The sequence below is a fragment of the Dendrobates tinctorius genome, unplaced genomic scaffold, assembly GCF_039654945.1.
Source record: "Dendrobates tinctorius isolate UK_male_01 unplaced genomic scaffold, ASM3965494v1 ptg000032l, whole genome shotgun sequence".
NCBI lineage: Eukaryota > Metazoa > Chordata > Amphibia > Anura > Dendrobatidae > Dendrobates > Dendrobates tinctorius.
The window spans coordinates 11918566-11942131 of record NW_027361700.1 but is presented as its reverse complement, the minus strand read 5'-3'; the positions used below and the strand labels follow the sequence as shown (position 1 = coordinate 11942131).

At 40.5% G+C, this 23566-nt stretch overlaps 1 protein-coding gene across 2 annotated transcripts in view; it reads right to left on the bottom strand.

Annotated features, from left to right (window-relative positions):
* Positions 1 to 23566, bottom strand: part of RIMS4 (regulating synaptic membrane exocytosis 4) — a 308912-nt gene that overhangs the window by 92450 nt on the left and 192896 nt on the right. Inside the window, exon 3 of one of the 2 annotated variants that reach the window (XM_073572396.1) lies at positions 20505 to 20597. The exons of the other annotated variant lie outside the window; for it this stretch is intronic. Coding sequence (XP_073428497.1) covers positions 20505 to 20597 — 93 coding nt within the window. The remainder of the gene's footprint in view (positions 1 to 20504; positions 20598 to 23566) is intronic. 2 annotated transcript variants of the gene reach the window in all.

The following is a 23566-nucleotide window of genomic DNA, read 5'->3' as shown; positions in this document are numbered from 1 at the left end:
AAAGGGATGTCACATTGTAGAAGGATCAACTTTATTCTCATTTGCACAAGGAAAGACTAGAAGCAATGGGATGAAACTGAATGGGAAGAGACACAGATTAGATATTAGAAAAAACTTTTTGACAGTTAGAGTGATCAATGAGTGGAACAGGCTGCCACGAGAAGTGGTGAGTTCTCCTTCAATGGAAGTCTTCAAACAGAGGCTGGACAGACATCTGACTGGGATGATTTAGCGAATCCTGCTTTGAGCAGGGGGTTGGACCAGTTGGCCCAGGAGGTCCCTTCCAACTCTACGATTCTATGATTCTATGATTCTATGATTCTACAGGTAAGCATCTCTGCCTGTTTTTGTTTTTTTCTCAAATAATGGCTCTTTCGCACCCTGGCCTCCCATCACATACAAAGAACGACCTTTAGTCAGTGTACTTGCCTCTCTGCACCTTCCGGGTCTCCTCCGAACTGCTGCAGACCCTTTCCATACGAATGCGCACAAACAGAGACACAGTCCAGTTGCAACTTAAAATGTAGAACTTTACCTTTTCCTTGTCGCAGCACATCCTTGTCAGATACAACATCAGCAATGGGTTCCATACAGTCCACATTCTCCATTTTCCCTGCACCTCTTCCTACGGCTTTCAGTACATGCCCTGGTCGAACCGCCTCTTGCATTAACGCAGCATCCTCCCTGTTCAGACACACTAAGCTTAGGAGTTCCCTTGTCCGTTTTGTCCCAGATATGAGGGCATCTGCCCATGCAGTGAACTGCTACAATGTAGAGCCACCTGCGTCCCTGTAGTGTTGTGACCTTTGCTTTAGCCTCTGTTCTACCACTGCTGTAACACTGCTGCTAAGGCTGTACTTCTGGCCCGCTGGGACCTGGATAGCTGGGTTCCTAACTTTGAACGTTAAGAAGCTACTGGGTAGCTCAGGCTCTAAAGCCCACCCAAGCTGTCCAGGCTGTCTATCCCCTCTGAATCTAACCAGGAAACTGTTCCTGCCTTACCCCAGTTAACTCCTCCTACAGTTAACTATACACACTACTTATTATACTAAGGTGTCATGTGCCCCATCTAGTGGCCAAACTAAGGTACTACACTGTCCCTAGACAACTATGAAAATACAATACACAGTATTATAAAACATTATATACATAGCAGCACATTTACATAGTATGGTCACACTCGCACAACATTAAGAACAGGGATGTGCTTCAAGAGGTAGGAGCATATCCCAGTCTTTGTACCCCCTTACATTTTCACGTATAGCACTTAAAACTGATAGCTTGTGGGGCTATTCACATGTCTGATTTTTTTTCCACGGACAAAGGTCAGTGGAAAATATGGGAGACATGTCGGATTTTGATCCGAGGGTCAGATCAAAATCATCAATGAACGTCAATGGGTTCGTGAAAAAATTGGACTCCACTTGGATGACAACCGAGTGCAGTCTAATTTTCGCAAGCAGTTAGAACAGGGAAGGTGGAGAATTGTTTCTTTAATTTTTCCAAGTATAAGAAAATCGGATGACACTCTGATCACACTCTGATCATAGTCTGATCAGAATCATCGATCCGATTGTCTCATACACTAAAAAACTGGACGTCTGAATGAATCCTTACTCTGAAACACTGCAATGCCGAGAAAACAGCCAGGTGGATTTTCCACATAACTGAATGGGAAGAGTTCGCCAAGAGTTTTTTAAGTAGTTTTTGAGGAAGATTTTGGAGAGTGTGAACTCTGTTTGAACATATCTTTACATGACCATAGTGAATAATCATCAGTTAGTTTGGTAAAAGGAACAATGTTTTATCTAATGGCCAACCACTGAATGATTAGAATCACTGAAAATACCAATCAGACAGACATCTTGGATTTTTTCAACTGATAATTAGTACTGATTGCATTATCGGTAAAATCCAATATCTGCCGATGCAGTCTGTGAGGTGTTTTGGGCCATCCACAAAAGATCATTCATCGGTTCATTTTCACCTAATGTGTATGGAGGCCTTAAGATTTTTCAGTACAGCTCTGTATGTGAGTGGTGTGTAAGACATTATGTAAGACAAAATCTGTGCACAATAAGTGGCATATTGCAAAATTAGCAGCTATTTACTATGCATTTCATTGCTTAAATTATATAGGGAACAGCACTGAACCAGTATGGTCACAGGGCTCTCAATCAGATTTCCCATCCCATCCCATCCACACACTAGGGCTACTATCATAAGAAATAACATCAATTTTCTATTGGGATGTGGAATAGGTATCTAGGCGACAACCATGCTAACATAGGTGAAACACACAAGCAGGACCCCAGACACAGCACTAACCTCTGAGACTGTGCTACATCTAACAGGTGTACGCTATATTGACAGATGTGTAGAATGTGCGGACATTTCTGAATATTTTCTTCCATTGGACAGAGAAGAACACTATGCAGATCATCTATTGTCGTGATAGGAGTTTTGTAGACATGGCTTCCATTTCTTAGAACAAGTAGATGAAAGACCAGATATTCGGAGACTCCTCATGTTTCATAACTGATAAATGACTTCTGAGAGCGCGGCACAATTCTGTGATGACATTAAGATCACTACCCCCCAGGATAAAGCTCTCACATGAGCATTACCTTGACTTTTATCAGTGACAAATGCTTTCATTTCTGGGCTGCTAGTGGTTTTTGGTGGAAGGCAATAAAGTCAGCTGTTCAATGCATTTAGCATTTTGTGCTGCTGTCAACACAACACTGATCTATCAATTCACCATAGAAGTATAACTGTCTAGAACGGAAACATTTTAATGACATTTCAAGCTAAGTGTTGGCTCCTTGGTTTTACCGCAGCTGACAATGATCACTGGGTATAAAGAGCTTTGATGGGGATTTCTCCAAAAATAAAAAAAATATTCTACTTGATGACAATATAATTAAATATTTGATAGTTTTAGGTTTAATGTCCTTGGAGTCCATGAGAAGTCCACAATAAGTCGACACAATGGAAACAAATCCGGGCACCTCATGATAGTCCTTGTGCCAGATGCAATAACAATAATCCTTGCAATAGTCCACAGGATTCCACACAATCCCACGGACGTCACGAGCTGGCCTCAACTCAGTTCGTGACTCCTTCACGTTCGCACTCAAATCACAACTGATCTTAAAAAAAGAATGTATTGTCAGGGCTCCTGGGATCAGCCCATCTGAAGGGGGGTAGGGGTCACACATACTATTCAATGGTTTGGTCCATCAGAAGATTCTAGAAATGTAAGGGCTCCACTGAGTCTACAGGATGTGTATTGTAGGTTATCTTCTGTTTAGGAAACAATAGCCAAAGTTCCACTAGCTGCTGACACAAGCCTAAATTAGATTATGGTCCAGGTACATAACAAGACATTGCAAAGTATTGGGGGCAGGAGACATGGCTAATTTACAGCAAATACAACCAGGTAAAGTTAAATGACATATTATACAAAATGCAGGACAGGGCAAAACTACAAATCATGACAATCAAACATATAATTATCAATTATTCAGAATTTTTAACAACTCGACTCAAAAAGTAACCATCATTTTTTTTTGCGTACATCAAAAGTACAAGTGAAAATAAGAAACATTGTAATATATCTTAATAGATAAATCTACTACTTTCTTCTCCAGGACTGATATTTCATTCTCAAAATTCTCAAATCTCAGATAAAATCTATCTTCAATGAATACAGATTTTGCTATGACTGAGACAGATGACAATTGGTGTTAATAAAGTTCTATGGAACTTGCAGTAGAATGTTTCTGCCTCCAGCTCATCGCTCCATTTAAAGGCACCAACTGTTATACAGTATATATGAGTAATGTGAACATCTTCCTTCACTGAATATAGATTTTATCCATGAATTGAGAGTGAAAGATTAATCTTTTATGGGAAAGAATCTGATTTCTCTGATAAGATATATTGTCAAGTTGCTTATTTTAATGGGTACTATTGATTTATGAAATAAAATTTAAAATGATGGTTAGTCTTTAATAAAACAACTGAACTTATTGCAGGGATTTATGATTCTAGAGGGAAAAACACTTTAAAAGGGTGAGATTTTTTTAATGCTGTCTTTATACTTGCAGGCAAGTAGGACTCTTTGCAACACTTGCATGAGGCCTGCCTTGGTGCATCTTAAAGAAGCACTAAGCAGCAGAGAATTTAAAAAGCATAGAAAATTATCCTTAGCACTTCCTACCATAAAACTTTACTCCCAAAGAAGTCATATTATCCTTGTTGATCGCTGGATGTCCCAGCGGTCAGACACCAAGCCATCCTGAGATCGGGGCTATGCAGTCCCACACTAAATGGAGTGACTTCACACCATTCATTGTCTATGGGACTGCCAAGTATAGTGCTCAGCTATTTCTGTCAGTCACATAGATTATGAATAGAACAGAGGTTATACGTACCACCGCTCAATTCTGGATAGGGCTGCAAAGCCTCATTCTTTGGTGTTCCTTAACCTCAATCTCGGGGTCAGAGACGGACAGTAATTGGAACTTCAGTGATTAGCAAGTTATCTTCTATCTAGTAAATAGGGGATAACTTGATTTTTGGGGCATAATCCTTTAACTCCTTTACCCCCAAAATCTGTTTCCACCTTTATGACCAGGCTAAATTTTACATGTCTGACTAGTGCCACTTTATGAGGTAATAACTCTGGAATGCTTCAACGGATCCCACTGATTATGAGACTTTTTTTTGCAACTTCATTCACTATCATTGCACTTCATGATAGTGGTAAAATGTTCGATATGACTTGCTTTTATTTGTGAAAAAATAATGTCCTTAAAACAGAGAGTTATGTCACACAAAATAGTTAATACATAACATTTCCCACATGTTTACTTTACATCAACTATTATTTTTTTAAACTTTTTTTTTGTTAGGATGTTAGAAGGGTTAAAAGTTAACAAGTGAGTTCTCATTTTTCCAACAAAATTTACAAAACCATGACTTTGAGGGGCCTATATGACAGAAAATATCCAAATGTGACACCATTCTAAAAAATTTTACTTTTGACCCTAATTTTTTTTATTTTCATAAGGGTAACCAGAGAAAATGGACCCCAAAACTCCTGATTGGGCAAACATCAGGGCTCAGAAATGAAGGAGCACCATTTGACTTTTGGAGTGCAAAATTGGCTGGAATCATTAGCGGAAGCTATGTCGAGCCCCTGATGTGCCTAAACAGTGGAAACCCCTCACAAGTGACCCCATTTTGGAAATTAGACCCGTCAGATAATGTATTTAGATGTGTGGTGAGCACCGTGATCCTCCAGGTGCTTCACCAAAATTTATAACATAGAGCTGTGAAAATAGAAAAAAATCTAATTTTCCCACAGAAATGTTCTTTTAGCCCCAATTTTATTTTTTTCACAAGGGTAACAGGAGAAAATTGAACCCAAAATTTGTTGTTCAATTTCTCCTGAGTATGCAGGTACCCATATGTGGGGGAAAACTACTGTTTGGAAGTATAGCAGGGCTCAGAAAGGAAGGAGTGATGTTTTGGAAAGCAGACATTGATGGAATGGTCTCTGGGTGTCATGTCACATTTGGAGAGCCCCTGATGTGCCTAAACAGTGGTAACTCAGCATAAGTGACCCGATTTTGGAATATAGACCCCTCAAGGAACTTAACTAGATGTGTGATGAGTACCTTGAACTCATAAGTTCTTCACAGAATTTTTCAACATTGATCTGAGAAAATAAAAAAATATTGTTCCAACAAATATGTTGTTTTAGTCCAAAATTTTCTCATTTTCACAAGGATAGCAGAAGAGAATGGACCTCCAAATTTGTTGTGCAATGTCTCCTGAGTACACAGATACCTCATATGTGGTCAAAAACTAAGTTTAGAAGGGAAGAATCGCCATATTGGAGTTCAGATTTTGCTGGACTAGTTTGATGGAGTCATGCCAGATTGGCAGAGCCCCTGAGGTGTCAGAAAAGCAGAACCCCCCCAAAAGTGACCTTATTTTATGAAATATCCCCCCAATTAATTCATCTAGGGTTACAGTGATAAAATTGATACCACATGTGCCTCACAGAAATTTATACCATTGGGCTCTCCACAGAAGAAAGAATAATTACATTTTACCACTAAAATGTTGTTTTAGCCCAAGTTTTTAATATTTCTAAGGGTTAGTAGGAAAAAATAGACCTCAGTTTTTCTGTAAAAATTTCTCCTGCGTACCTACCAACCTGAAAATATGGATGTATCCAAGGTTGTGAAGGAGTTAATCCCTTTAACCCTCAGGTGGTTTGCACGTTAATGACCAGGCCAATTTTTACAATTCTGACCACTGTTCTTTTATGAGGTAATAACTCTGGAACACTTCAATGGATCCCGGTATGATTTCAGAAAGTTTTTTCGTGACATATTGTACTTCATGATAGTGGTAAAATTTCTTTGACATGACTTGCATTTATTTTGTGAAAAAAATGGAAATTTGTCAAAAATTTTGAAAGTTTTGCAATTTTCCAACTTTGAATTTTCATGCCCTTTAATTACAGAGATATGTCACACAAAATACTTAATAAATAACATTTCCAACATATCTACTTTATATCAGAACAATTTTGCAACCAACATTATTTTGTTATGAAGTTATAAGGGTTAAAAGTTGACCAGCAATTTGTCATTTTTAAAATACCATATTTTTGTAGGGACCACATCACCTTTAAAGTCACTTTGAGAGGTCTATATGATAGAAGATACCCAGTAGTGACACCATTCTAAAAACTTCACCACTCAAGGTGCTTAAAACCACTTTCAAGAAGTTTATTAACCCTTCAGGTGCTTCACAGGAATTTTTGGAATGTGGAAAAAAATGAACATTTAGCTTTTCCCCAAAAAATTACTTCAGATTCAAAAATTTTTATTTTGACAAAGGTAACAGGAAAAAAATTGACCCCAAAATTTGTTGCGTAATTTATCCTGAGCATGTTGATACTCCATATGAGGTAGAAAACCACTGTTTGGGCGCACGGCAAAGCTCGGAAATGAAGGAGCGCCAATTGACTTTTTGAATGCAAAACTTGCTGGAACAATTGGCAGACGCCATGTCACGTTTGGAAAGCCTCTGATGTCCCTAAACAGTGAAAATCCCCACATGCGACGCCATTTTGGAAGCTAGACCCCTCAGGGAACTGATCTAGATGTGTAGCAAGCACATTGAACCCTCAGGTGCTTCAGAGAAATTTATAACGTTGAGCCGTAAAAAAAAACAAACTAATTTTCCCCACAAATATGTTCTTAGCACAAAATATTGCATTTTCATAAGGGTAACAAGAGACATTGCACCAGACAATTTGTTGTGTAATTTCTCCTGAGAACACTGATAACTAGAGTTGAGCGATACCGTCCGATACTTCAAAGTATCGTATCGGATGGTATCGGCCGATCTTTAAAAAAAGTATCGGTATCGCCGATTCCGATACCGGAAGTCCCATTCAAGTCTATGGGACTTCCGGTATCGGAATAAGAAAAACCCTTTCCTGCCCTTGTACAGCCTCTCTGGGGTCTGTACGGGCCTTTCGGGGGGCTGTGCCGGCCTGCCAGGGGGTCTGTGCAGGCTCCGGTGGTCTGTGCCGGCCTGCCGGTGGTCTGTGCAGGCTCCGGGGGGCTGTGCCGGCCTGCCGGGGGGCTGTGCCGGCCTGCCGGGGGGCTGTGCAGGCTCCGGGGGGCTGTGCCGGCCTGCCGGGGGGCTGTGCCGGCCTGCCGGGGGGCTGTGCCGGCCTGCCGGTGGTCTGTGCAGGCTCCGGGGGTCTGTGCAGGCATCGTCCGATGGGACTACAAGTCCCATCGGGCGATGCCTGCTACCATGACAGTGATTGACACATTAGCCAATGATGGGACAGTAGTAGTCCCATCATCCGGCTAATGTGTTAAATGTTAAAAAAAAAAAAAAAATACTACATACATACTACATGCATGCTACATACATACTACATGCTACATACATACTACATATATACTACATACATACTACATACATGCTACATACATACTACATACATGCTACATACATACTACATGCATGCTACATACATACCACATATATACTACATACATACTACATGCATGCTACATGCATGCTACATGCTACATACATAACACATATATACTACATGCATGCTACATACATACTACATACATACTACATGCTACATACATACTACATATATACTACATACATACTACATACATACTACATGCATGCTACATGCATGCTACATACATACCACATACATAACACATATATACTACATGCATGCTACATACATACTACATGCTACATACATACCATATACATACTACATGCATGCTACATACATACTACATGCATGCTACATACATACTACATGCTACATACATACTACATATATACTACATGCATGCTACATACATACTACATGCTACATACATACTACATATATACTACATGCATGCTACATACTACATGCTACATACATACTACATATATACTACATGCATGCTACATACATACTACATGCATGCTACATACATACTACATGCTACATACATACCACATACATACTACATATATACTACATGCATGCTACATACATACTGCATGCTACATGCATGCTACATACATACTACATACATACTACATGCTACATACATACCACATATATACTACATACATACAATACATTCATACAATACATACATAGACATACAGTACATATAACATAGAGTAACATACTTACCAATACTTGGTAAGTTACTGCCGTTCTCTACGGGCTGCAGCATGGAGATGAACCTGGATGTCGTCCCCAAATATAGTGATTCAAAAACATTTTGTTTTTGCAATAAAAGCATCTTTTAGTATGTGACAGCTGCCAAATATAAAAACCCTATATAAATCTGGAAATTCCCACACAGCAATGGCATAAAGTGAGACTAGGGACTTTTTTTTTTTTTAAGTGGCGGAGGAATACAGTGCGGAAGGATACCTACCTTCCGTCATTGGATTCCTGCAGCCCGTAGAGAACGGCAGCATCAGCTGATGCTGCAGTTCTCTACCCAAGATCGTCGTGGGACACACTCGTGGACTGCTTCGGATCGTGGGTGAGTATTTTTGTGGTTTGTTATGTTAATATTTATTCCGGAAAAGACAATGGCTTCGGGGAACAATGTGACAAGTATTGGTAAGTATGTTACTCTATGTTATATGTACTGTATGTCTATGTATGTATTGTATGAATGTATTGTATGTATGTAGTATATATGTGGTATGTATGTAGCATGTAGTATGTATGTAGTATGTATGTAGCATGCATGTAGCATGTAGTATGTATGTAGCATGCATGTAGTATATATGTAGTATGTATGTAGCATGCATGTAGTATATATGTAGCATGTATGTAGTATGTATGTGGTATGTATGTAGCATGTAGTATGTATGTAGCATGCATGTAGTATATATGTAGTATGTATGTAGCATGTAGTATGTATGTAGTATGTATGTAGTATGTATGTGGTATGTATGTAGCATGTAGTATGTATGTAGCATGCATGTAGTATATATGTAGTATGTATGTAGCATGTAGTATGTATGTAGTATGTATGTGGTATGTATGTAGCATGTAGTATGTATGTAGCATGCATGTAGTATATATGTAGTATGTAGTATGTATGTAGTATGTATGTGGTATGTATGTAGCATGTAGTATGTATGTAGCATGCATGTAGCATGCATGTAGTATGTATGTAGCATGCATGTAGTATGTATGTAGCATGCATGTAGTATGTATGTAGTATGTATGTAGTATGTATGTAGCATGCAGTATGTATGTAGCATGTATGTAGTATGTATGTAGTATATATGTAGTATGTATGTAGCATGTAGTATGTATGTAGCATGCATGTAGTATATATGTAGTATGTATGTAGCATGCATGTAGTATGTATGTAGTATGTATGTAGTATGTATGTAGCATGCAGTATGTATGTAGCATGTATGTAGTATGTATGTAGTATATATGTAGCATGTATGTAGTATGTATGTAGTATATATGTAGTATGTATGTAGCATGCATGTAGTATGTATGTAGCATGTAGTATGTATGTAGCATGCATGTAGTATGTATGTAGCATGTATGTAGTATGTATGTAGCATGTATGTAGTATGTATGTAGTATATATGTAGTATGTATGTAGCATGTAGTATGTATGTAGCATGCATGTAGTATGTATGTAGTATTTTTTTTTTTTTTTTTTTAACATTTAACACATTAGCCGGATGATGGGACTACTACTGTCCCATCATTGGCTAATGTGTCAATCACTGTCATGGTAGCAGGCATCGCCCGATGGGACTTGTAGTCCCATCGGACGATGCTTGCACAGACCCCCGGACATCAGCACAGCCCCCCGGCAGGCCGGCACAGCCCCCCGGCAGGCCGGTACAGACCCCCACAGGGTGCACAGACCACCAGCAGGCCGGCACAGCCCCCCGGCAGGCCGGTACAGACCCCGGGCAGTCCACACAGCCCCCCGGCAGGCCGGCACAGCCCCCCGGCAGGCCGGCAGAGACCCCCGGAAGGCCCGAAATGACGGCGCATCATGATGCGCACACACCGCGCATCATGATGACGTCAGGCCGTCAATCAACTGAACTTCCGATTCCGATGCCGAATTCCGATATTGAAAAAATATCGGAAGTCGGTATCGGAATTCCGATACAGCAAGTATCGGCCGATACCCGATACTTGCGGTATCGGAATGCTCAACACTACTGATAACCCATATGAGAGAGAAAACCACTGTTTGGGGGCACGGCAGAGCTTGGAAGGGAAGGAGCGCCATTTGACTTTTTGAATGCAAAATTTGCTGGAACAATTGGCGGACGCCATGTCGCATTTAGAGAGCCTCTGATGTGCCTAAACATTGAAAATCCTCCACAAGAGACACCATTTTGGAAACTAGACCCCTCAGGGAACTGATCTAGATGTGTGGTGAGCACATTGAACTCTCAGGTGCTTCACAGAAGTTTATAAAGTTGAGCCATAAAACTAAAAAAAAAAATCAAATTTTCCTCACAAATATGCTTTTTATCACAAAATATTGCATTTTCATAAGGGTAACAGGAGAAATTGTACCATACAATTTTTTGTGCAATTTCTCCTGAGTTCGCTGATACTCCGTATAAGGGAGAAAACCACAGAGGCAGAGCTCAGAAGGGAAGGAACGCCATTTGACTTTTTGAATGCAAAATTTGCTGGAACAATAGATGGATGCCAGGTCGCGTTAGGAGAGCCTCTGATGTGCCTCAAATTTTCCTCACAAATATGTTTTTGGCACAAAATATTGCAGTTTCTTAAGGGTAACAAGAGAAATTGCACCATACAATTTGTTGTGAAATTACTTACTTTTGAGGCACAGTGTAAATCTCAGAAGGGAAAATGCGCCATATTGGAGTTCAGATTTTGCTCGAGTGGTTTGCGGGTGCCTTGTCACATTGGCAGAGCACCTTAGATACGAGAACAACAGAAACCACCTATATGTGAACTCATTTTACAAACTACACTCCCCAATGAATTCGTCTAGGGGTGCAGTGATCATATTGACACCACATGTGCATTTGATACCACTGAGCAAGAGGAATAAATTACATTTTTACCACTAAAATTTTGTTTTAGCCCCAAGTTTTTAATTCTTCTAAGGGCTAATTTTTACAACAAACTGAGGTCCATTTTTTCCTGAGTGCGCCAGTACCCTGCATGTAATCGGGAAATATTTTTCAGGCACAGTTCAAAGCTCAGAAGGCAAGGAGCGCCTGATTTTACTGTTATGGTTTACAGGTGCCATGACCCACTGGGAGAGCACATGAGGTGCCAGAACAGCAGAACCCCCCATAAGTGACCCCATTTTACAAAATACACCTCTGAAAGAATTCATCTAGGCGTGCAGTGATCATATTGACACGATGGGTGTATCACAAAATTTTATACCATTGGGCAGTGAAGACAAAATAACAACATTTTTACCACCAGAATTTTGTGTTAGCCCCAGATTTTACATTTTCACACAAGAAGTGGGTAAAAATGGCACCAAAATTTGTGCCACAAATTTCTACTGAACATGGCAATACCCCATATGTCGTTGTACAGTACTACTTAGCCGTACAGAGAGACTCGGGAGGAATGGAGTGCTATTTGCCTCCTGGAGCGCAGATTTTCCTATAACAGTTTGCAGACTCCATATACAGAGCCCCTAATTGCTAGAAGAGCAGAAAAACTATACCTCTTGACGAATTTAAACACAGGTGTAGTGACGATTTTGACTCCATGGGTATTTTCCAGAAACAAGCAGCAATGAATGTTACCAATTGAAAATTTCAACCTGCCCCTGTAGTGACCAGTATGCTGTATTGACCAGTACATTGCAGTCACCAGTAGGTTATGCCCAACCCGTGGTTCTGGAGACATGCACACGTAAGCTAGGCAGGCTCTTATCGCTTCAGAAATGCCAAATGTGGAGACAATATATGGTTTAGGTACACTGTGAGGCTCAAAAGGGAGGGGAGCATTTGGATTTGGGCTCTGAGAATTTATTTTGGCAGGTGAGGAGCCTGTTGTGAATTCACTTTCTGGCCTACCTCTGGTTACTAGTGAAGGTAGTGGAGCTGGTTATATTGACAGAGGGGTCGCGAGTTCTATTTCCGGACTCCCTCTGGTGGTTACAGGAGGTAATGGAGCTGATCTAATTAACAGAGGTCTGCCACCTGATAATGAGGAGGACGATTGGACATCTGGAGTTTCTGATTGGATTTAAGACAGCCGACTCCTTCTATCCCTGCTGGTGATTTTTTCCTCCCTCCTGAGGTCTTAGTTTCCAGCTCAGTCCCTGCATGCTCAAGCTAAGTGTTCTTTTGCTATTGTTCACATTTGATTTGGTTTTGTCTATTTCAGTTTTGTGTGGTCAGCCAGCCCCTGCTGGGGCTGTGCTGAATTTCCATCCTTATGTTACTGTTTGTGCCAGTTTGTTTTTGTCCCTTATTAGACTGGCCTCTCTTTGCTCTGTTTTCAGAATATACCAGAGTGCTGATATAGTGGGTGAAATCTAGTGACTTCACTGTTTTTTCTATCAGACGTGTTGGGCATTTTTTGCAGGTTTTTTTGCGTGATTGCAGACAGTGTCTTTCCTTCCCTGTCCTGTCTAGTTAGATTGGGCCCTATCGTTTGTTCAGCCTATTTTCCTACCTGTGTTTGTGTTTTTATCTTGTCTCACCGACAATATATGTTTGGGGGCTATCTATTCCTTTTTGGTCTGCTCTGGGGCAGTTTAGATTTCCCCTTTCTTGCTTTAGGCTTATTTAGTTCTCCGGCTGTGTCGAGGCATCTAGAATCATCGTAGGTACGCTCCACAGCTAATGCTAGTTGTGTGGATAGGATCAGGGGTCTGCAATCTGCTTAGTTACCAACCTTTCTGGTTTTCTGTGGCTTAGCTTGGTCTTGCTTTCCTCCTCGGTGACCCAATCATAACAGGAGCCATTTTGCTTTTCCAGAACCTTTGTTCTTCTGTAATAAACTGCAGGTACTGAGGATGTCGTCAAGGATCCAAGACAGACCAAGAGTTAAAGGTTTATGTTTATTTACAGGGACTTTACTCTCCATGCAGGGAGAATCAGTGGGGGTTAAATGTGTCAGAGTTAACAGTAAAACAGCAAACTAGACTAAAGAAAGCTATTAAACAGTTATGCAGCATTGAAACGGTTATTCTGGGATTCTTATAACTTATCAGTCCGGGGAAAGCTTGATTGAAGGGTCTCTTTCTCCCACTTTGGCACCGACAACAGCGGTGCTTGCAGTCTCTGTAGTCTCTCCTCTCGATGAAGCTGGAACCTCAGGGGTTAAAGCAAAGACCAGGGAGATGCTGCGAACCTGAGTCTCCCCTGTTCTGAGTCTCTGTAAGATACACCGTCTGTCTCTCCGCAGGAACGATGCTGCGCACACTGGGAAGTCTCTTTACCACACTTAGGGGCCCCGGCTTGTCACTGTGGTCCCCAGGACTGAGCTCTCATGTCACTGTCTCTGCACTGTCAGGGCAGAAGTCTCCTCTAGTCACAGAGGCTACTGGGTCCACGCACTCACATGCGGCGTTCTCAACACCTCGTCCTTCAGACTCACTCTCTTGACCCGGGGTTCTCCCTCTCTGGGAGAACGGTGCTGCAGCCTGCTCTCTGGCATGCTCTCCCCTGTCTCTGGCGTGTTCTGCTCTGTGCCTAGCATGCTCTCTGTCCAGCACCCCCTTTCCCTTGTCACAGCCCCCCCACAGTCACATGGTCCAGTCGGTCAGGGCCCGAATGTCTTCCCCCGGTAATCCTGCTGTCTGGCTAGGTGGTTCCCGGATGCAAAGCAGGAAAGGTAACCCCTTTTTGACTCTTCTTCCTCTTCACCCCTTACATTACCAGTAACATGGAGGCCCCCTATATTTGCATTAACAGATGATGGACCTGAGTCAGGGCTTGCTTTTTTGTGTGGATTGAGTTGAAGATTTTATTGGAAACACTTTACATAATGTTTCGGATCACATTTATCCGGCACTCCACGCTGACCACTTATTTTGAGGTTTCCATCTAAATCCCTGAGTGACGTGATTCAGATGAAAGCCCTGAGGGAGCCATTCACTATAATGAGGCAACAGAGTTACTCTGGACTCCATCTGGCCTTCTGTTTTAGAAGTGCACAGAACTGTGGCAAATGGCAATTTTATGCAATCATAAAAATGGACACTGCCATATCACAGGTCAGACAACGTCACAGTGCCTACATCTGACTCATTATAGGGAATCTTCCTCCAGAGGTTCTGTATGAATCACATATTTCAGAGATTTACACGGAAACCCTGGTGTAAGAGCTCAATGCAGAGAGCAGAATAATTGTGCACCGAGCCTTACTGCTACCTTTGGGAAGCAGAATGAAAAAATCAATAGTATGTGAATATTTTGTTTTATTTTTTATGCTGTTCCTCGTGCGATATAAGTGATTAGGCGACTATTCTTCGGGTCGGTGCAATTACAGTGATACCAGATTTATATCGGACTTTTATGTTTGGCAGCTGTCACACACTAAAAGAGGCTTTTTATTGCAAAAAATAGTTTTTGCATCACCACATTGTGAGAGCTATAATTTTTCCATATTTTGGTCCACAGAGTCATGTGAGGTCTGTTTTTTGCGGGACAAATTGATGTTTTTATTGGTACCATTTTCAGGCACATGACAATTTTTCATCACTTTCTATTCTGATTTTTGAGAGGCAGAATGAAGAAAAACCAGCAATTCAGGAATTTTTATTTTTTCTTTGGGGGGGAAGGGTTATGCTGTTCCATGTGTGGTTAAATTGGTAAGGCATTTTTATTCTTCGGGTCAGTATATTCTTCGGGTTATATTTTTATGCTTTGGTGCTTTTATACAATAAAAACTATTGTACAGAAAAAATAATTATTTTTCCATCACTTTATTCTGAGAGCTACAAATTTTTTATTTTTCCGCTGATGGAGCTGTATGGCAGCTTATTTTTTGCGGGACAAGATAACGTTTTCAACAGTACCATGTTTATTTATATCCGTCTTTTTGATCGCATTTTATTCTACTTTTTGTTCGGCATTGTTTTTGCCTTGTTTTTATTTATTTTTTATGGTGTTTACTAAAGGGGTTAACTAGTGGGACAATTTTATAGCTTGGGTCGTTGCGGACGCGGCGATACCAAATATGTGTACTTTTATTGCTTATATTTTTTCCATTATTTTTGATCTTTTAAAAAAATATTTTTACAATTATTTAAAATTTTTGTTTTATTTTTTTCTAACTTTTTCACTTTGTCCCACTAAGGGACTATCATTTTTCCCAGGCAGATTGCTTCTGCAGCATGGAGATGAACCTGGATGTCGTCCCCAAATATAGTGATTCAAAAACATTTTGTTTTTGCAATAAAAGCATCTTTTAGTATGTGACAGCTGCCAAATATAAAAACCCTATATAAATCTGGAAATTCCCACACAGCAATGGCATAAAGTGAGACTAGGGACTTTTTTTTTTTTTAAGTGGCGGAGGAATACAGTGCGGAAGGATACCTACCTTCCGTCATTGGATTCCTGCAGCCCGTAGAGAACGGCAGCATCAGCTGATGCTGCAGTTCTCTACCCAAGATCGTCGTGGGACACACTCGTGGACTGCTTCGGATCGTGGGTGAGTATTTTTGTGGTTTGTTATGTTAATATTTATTCCGGAAAAGACAATGGCTTCGGGGAACAATGTGACAAGTATTGGTAAGTATGTTACTCTATGTTATATGTACTGTATGTCTATGTATGTATTGTATGAATGTATTGTATGTATGTAGTATATATGTGGTATGTATGTAGCATGTATTATGTATGTAGTATGTATGTAGCATGCATGTAGCATGCAGTATGTATGTAGCATGCATGTAGTATATATGTAGTATGTATGTGGTATGTATGTAGCATGTAGTATGTATGTAGCATGCATGTAGTATGTATGTAGTATGTATGTAGCATGCATGTAGTATATATGTAGTATGTATGTAGCATGTAGCATGCATGTAGCATGCATGTAGTATGTATGTAGCATGCATGTAGTATGTATGTAGTATATATGTAGTATGTATGTAGCATGTAGTATGTATGTAGCATGCAGTATGTATGTAGCATGCATGTAGTATATATGTAGTATGTATGTAGTATATATGTAGTATGTATGTTGCATGTAGTATTTATGTAGTATGAATGTAGCATGTATGTAGTATGTAGTATGAATGTAGCATGTATGTAGTATGCATGTTGTATGTATGTAGCATGTATGTAGCATGTAATTTTTTTTTTTTTTTTACATTCAACACATTAGCCGGATGATGGGACAACTACTGTCCCATCATTGGCTAATGTGTCAATCACTGTCATGGTAGCAGGCATCGCCCGATGGGACTTGTAGTCCCATCGGACGATGCCTGCACAGACCCCCGAAGCCTGCACAGACCACCGGCAGGCCGGCACAGCCCCCCGGCAGGCCGGCACAGCCCCCCGGAGCCTGCACAGACCACCGGCAGGCCGGCACAGCCCCCCGGCAGGCCGGCACAGCCCCCCGGAGCCTGCACAGCCCCCCGGCAGGCCGGCACAGCCCCCCGGCAGGCTGGCACAGCCCACCGGAGCCTGCACAGACCACCAGCAGGCCGGCACAGCCCCCCGGCAGGCCGGCACAGACCACTGGAGCCTGCACAGACCCCCTGGCAGGCCGGCACAGCCCCCCGAAAGGCCCGTACAGACCCCAGAGAGGCTGTACAAGGCAAAAACAGGGTTTTTCTTATTCCGATACCGGAAGTCCCATAGACTTGAATGGGACTTCCGGTATCGGAATCGGCGATACCGATACTTTTTTTAAAGATCGGCCGATCCATTCCGATCCGATACTTTGAAGTATCGGACGGTATCGCTCAACTCTACTCAGGAGTAATTGCACAACAAATTTTTGGGTCCATTTTCTCCTGCTATCTTTGTGAAAATGAAAATATTTGTGGCTAAAACAATATTTTTGTGGCAAAAAAGATATATATTTTTATTTTTACAGATTAACGTTATAAAATTTCTGTGAAGCACCTGTGAGTTCATGGTGCTCACCACACATCTAGATAAATTCCTTGAGGGGTCAAGTTTCCAAAATGGGTTTTTCCACTGTTTAGGCACATCAGGGGCTCTCCTAACATGACATGATACTCACAGAACATTGCATCAAAATCTGAGTTGCAAAATGTCACTCCATCCTTTCTGAGCCCTGTTGTGCACACAAACAGTAGTTTTCCTCCACATATTGGGTATCGGCATACTCAGGAGGAATTGCACAGCAAATTGTATGGTACATTTTCTCCTGTTACTCTTGTGGAAATAAAAAAAAATTGGGGCTAAAAGTATGTTTTTGTTGGAAAAATTTGATTTTTTTTGTTTTATTTTCACAGCTCAACGTTATAAAAGTGTTTGAAGCACAACACACATCTAGCTAAGTTCCTTGAGTGATCTAATTTCCAAACTGGGGTCACTTGTTGGGGGGGTTCACTCTTTTGGCATATCATGGATTCTGCAAAGGCTACATAGCGTCCGCTAAAGATTCCAGCAAATTTTGCATTCAAAATGTCAAATGATGCTCCTTCTCTTCTGAGCCCTGCCGTGGGCCCAAACAGTAGCTTTCCCCCATATATAAGCTATTGGCATACTCAGGAGAAATTGCACAACATTGTGTGATCCATTTTCTCCTGTTATACTTGTGAAAATAAAAATATTGCTTCTTTTTAATTTTTTTCCTTCCACATTCCATTAATTCCTGTGAAGCACCTGAAGGGTTAATAAACTTATTGAATGTAGTTTTGAGCACCTTGGGTGGTGCAGTTTTTAGAATGGTGTAAATTTTTGGTATTTTCGCTCACATAGGCCCCTCAAAGTCACTTCAAATGTGATGCGGTCCCTAAAAAAATGCTTTTGCAAATTTTATTGTAAAAATGAGAAATCACTGGTCATCTTCTAACCCTTAGAATTTCCTAATAAAAAAAAGTTTTTAAAATTGTGCTGATGTAAAATAGACATGTGGGAAATGTTATTTATTAACTATTTTGTGTAACATAACTCTCTAGTTTAGGGGCATACAAATGAAAAGTTTGAAAATTGCAAAATTTTCACCAAATTTCCAATATTTTTACAAATACACACAAGCTGTATCAAACAAATTTTACCACTATTATGATGTACAAAATGTCACAAGAAAACACTCTCAGAATCAGGGGGATCCGTTGAAGCGTTCCAGAGCTATGAACTCATAAAGTGATAGCGGTCAGAATTGAAAAAATTGGCCTGGTCAGGAAGATGAAAAGAGGCTTGGGGGTGAAGGCATTAATCTCCTCTGTTGCTTTGATTCTGTTTTGTTTCATATTACATTTAAAACTGAGAAATATATTTAAGACCAGGCAGTGCAACATAGACCTAATAGTGTCACCAGAGACTGAAAAGTACCTTTTCAGATCAAAATATTGCCTACTCTTTTATCTTCAGTGATACAAATGTGGTGCTATCCAACAATCAGATGATTACGATGCCCAATTGATTCATCACTGGATTTAACAGCGCAGCAGAATAATATCCTCTTATCGGGCTTCTCAGAAAATATTGTCAATGCTTGAATATACAAAGCCCAATATTAATATGCTGCTCATGGCTTTATATCCAAGAGTGCTACTCTGTGGCTTCTCGTAGCATTTGCTCAAAGACTAAAGATGCTGTAAATTTTAAAAATTGCAGCATGTTTATTATGTTATTTTTTTCTTCTACATATGAATGGAGAATAATTTACCATCTTCCCTTGCATCACCTGCAGAATGTTATCGGAATCGGCACTTAAGTCCTAACAGAATTCCAAAATGGCAGCCTAACGTAAGCATTAGCACTTCATTGGATGCATAGTGTAAATGTATTACCCAGAAGCTTGAAGAATCCTGTGGGTTTTTAAACCCTTTTAAATTCTAAATTCATTTTATTTTCAGATGATATCTAAAGTCACTAAAATTACGTCTTTTGAACGCGCTGCCACACAGGCACATTGTTAAAATTACTTCCATTATGCAGTGACAGGGAAATTGATGGCGTTATGTCGTCAACTGTAAATTGCAGCAGTTTGTTAAAATTATTGTTTTACTTGCTACCTGACAGGCTAGAAAATAGCTCATTCTTTTTTTTACAAGTAGGAAGCAGGCAAGGTCGTCTACGACCAAGCAAAATGCTTGACTCCTTAAGCACATCTTTGCCTATTAGTTCCTATTCACCCGAAACTCAAGAATACAAAAGACAACCTTTACATAAACTCTGCATTACCTACTACAAAATGGTCATGTCATCTACAAGGCCATGGTGGTTGCGAAAACAGTATGTGCTCTCTACAAGTAACGAGTCACTCACTAAGAATAAAATAGCACTTCTCCTAAAATCTAAAAATATCCCCATCAGTCATAGATCCTTGCACATTGTTGTCTCGCTCCAGATTTTAAAACTATTCTGCTCAGTTACTTTTTGTTAGGTCATTTGTTTCTGGAAAGCCGGGGACAGCTAATGTTGTATCCCATGAAACGCACATTAGGGCTGTCACCCAGGGGCAATTTGGAGTCTTGCGATATGTCCGATGGTGAATGCACATACATTTTCACAGCTAATTCCACTAGTTTGACATCCTAGGTATAATTAGAACTCAGGATTTATACATTGATCAGACATTAGAAAATAATACATGGTGGTCATCCCATTAAAGGTTTCAAGACTCTAATCAGTGTCACTTCACTAAAACAAACTGAGTAAATATGTCAGTATACCAGGATCATGTCATGTTAGGCACAATTCTGCACAGGGTTACAGTTTTACAAACCATGACTTGACAATGGGTTACCTACCTGGGGTCCATTGTGTCCCCCAAAGACTGACTCATGCCTGGTGCTCCCTGCTCGCTCCCACTGGGACAGAGTTGTTGGTGGTCAGTACGTTGCCTGTATGAAAAAAGACTAGGTTGACAGGAGCTAGGAGAGTTTCCCAATGTCTGGCACTCCTCTCCCGCCTGCCAACCTGTTTTGTTTTCTGTTTCATACGACTTGTGCCTTAACCACCAGTAAAAGATATTGCTAGCAGGACAGAGTAGAGTAGCACCTGGTGCATGCCAGACATTGGGAGAGCCACCTGATCACATGAACATTAGAACCCAGGCATGTAATGTCCTACAAACGGCTTTCACTGTGGGTTTCCATCAGAAAATATATTACTAATCCTATATTAATTTGGTCAAAGAACAAATCCACCTGCTGTGCTAGAGGTGAAGTACTTAGAGAATGTCACCAGAGATTGTTTAAAACCCTTTTTTATGTTAAATTCTGTATTTATTTTTTTTATAAAACAAGAAAAAAATATCAAAATATCTTACAATTTTCACAATGGCCACTAGGCCTAATACCATATTTAAAGGGGCTTTTAAGGTTTAGAATGAAAGCCTGCAGGTGCTCTATGTAGTTGCAGACTTGTGAATTCTCACAGCGGGAAGGATTCTCTAGTGCCAGTGGTAAGACGGCGCGGTTATGGTCATGTGATATGCATACGACTGGCTACATTCCAACTAGACGTATGCATCCTTCACGTCTATCGAGAGAGGCCATGCACATCTATTTGAAATGTGGCTGGAAGCATTCATATTGCATACTTGTGGTCACATGACTGCCAGCTCCTGGTCACTGCAGACTTTCATGTCACACCTGGACAACCCTTTTAAACTTCCTGTGTGTACAGAAGACTTTTTGGTAGGCAAGATTACAATGACAGGTAGCACCTCTATACAAAGCAGATGAACAGAATAAACTATTCACAATGGGGAAAGTAACAGCTCACCTCCTCCTCTTCCTTCACAATGACCTTTGCCCTGATTAGAGCATGCTCATTAAATACTTTAATATAATTTAGTAGGGTCTTAGTCAATGTATTGCTGCTAGTAGCCACATGCCCAATCGTAATAAAAAGCCTAATATTAGGCAAAGTGGGCAGTGGGAGAATTTTAAGATTTGTAATTTTTTTTATATAGATAACATTTTTTTTTAAATGAACCTTGATAAAATATTGTATGTGTTTAGAATGATACACAGTGGGTACGGAAAGTTTTCAGACCCCTTTAAATTTTTCACTCTTTGTTTCATTGCAGCCATTTGGTAAATTCAAAAAAGTCCATTGTTTTCTCATTAATGTACACTCTGCATCCCATCTTGACTGAAAAAAAGCCAGAAATGTAGACATTTTTGCAAATGTATTAAAAAAACTGAAACATCACATGGTCATAAGTATTCAGACCCTTTGCTCAGACACTCATATTTAAGTCACATGCTGTTCATTTCCTTGTGATCCTCCTTGAGATGGTTCTACTCCTACATTGGAATCCAGCTGTGTTTAATTAAACTGATAGGACTTGATTTGTAAAGGCACACACCTGTCTATATAAGACCTCAAAGCTCACAGTGCATGTCAGACCAAATGAGAATCATGAGGTCAAAGGAACTGGCCAAGGAACTCAGAGACAGAATTGTGGCAAGGCACAGATCTGGCCAAGGTTACAAAAGAATTTCTGCAGTACTCAAGGTTCCTAAGAGCACAGTGGCCTCCACAATCCTTAAATGGAAGAAGTTTGGGACCACCAGAAGTCTTCCTAGACCTGGCCGTCCAGCCAAACTCATGCGAGTAGAGCCATGGTGAAGGAGGTAAAGAAGACCCCCAAGATCACTGTGGCTGATCTGCACATATGCAGTAGGGAGAAAGTTCCACAAAGTTAACTATCAGTGCAGCCCTCCACCAGTTGTTCCTTTATGGCAGAATGGCCCGACCGAAGCCTCTCCTCAGTGCAAGACATATGAAAACCCACATAGAGTTTGCTAAAAACACATGAAGGACTCCCAGACTATGAGAAATTAGATTCTCTGGTCTGATGAGACGAAGATAGAACTTTTTTGGGGATAATTCATAGTGGTATGTGTGGAGAAAACCAGGCACTGCTCATCACCTGCCCAATACAATCCCAACAGTGAAACAATGTGGTGGCAGCATCATGTTGTGGGGTGTTTTTCAGCTGCAGGGACAGGAAGATTGGTTGCAAATGAAGGAAACATGAATGCGGCCAAGTACAGGGATATACTTGATGAAAACATCTTCCAGCGTGCCCTGGACCTCAGACTTGGCCGACGGTTCACCTTCCAACAAGACAATGACCCTAAGCACACTGCTAAAATAACAAAGGAATGGCTTCAGAACAACTCTGTGACCATTCTTGACTGGCCCAGCCAGAGCTCTGACCTACCCCCAATTAGGCATCTCTGGAGAGACCTGAAAATGGCTGTCCACCAACGTTCACCATCCAACCTGATGGAACTGGAGAAGATCTGCGAAGAAGAATTGCAGAGGATCACCAAATCCAGGCGTGAAAAACTGCATCATTCCCAAGAAGACTCATGGCTGTGCAAAAGGGTGCTCCTACTCAATACTGAGCAAAGAATCTGAATACTTATGACCATGTGATATTTCAGTTTTTCTTTTTTAATAAATTTGGAAAAATTTCTACATTTTTTTTCAGTCAAGATGGGATGCAGAGAGCACATTAATGAGAAAAAAATGAACTTTTTTTAATTTACTAAATGGCTGCAATGAAACAAAGAGTGAAGACCTTAAAGGGGTCTGAATACTTTCCAAACCCACTGTATATTATATAGCAAAGGAACCAGAAAACATCAAAGAGTGAGGTGTTAGCTGGATATTTGCTATTGATAGTCAAGCCTAACATTAATAATTAATATTCAGAATACACACTTTAACAATTTTAAAAAATGTTTTTAAAAAATAAATAAATGCACAAAAACTGATTTTTAACAATAGGTCAATTTTTGATGACACATTGCCTTTAAAGTAACAACCACTGGGATTGGAAATGCTGTGG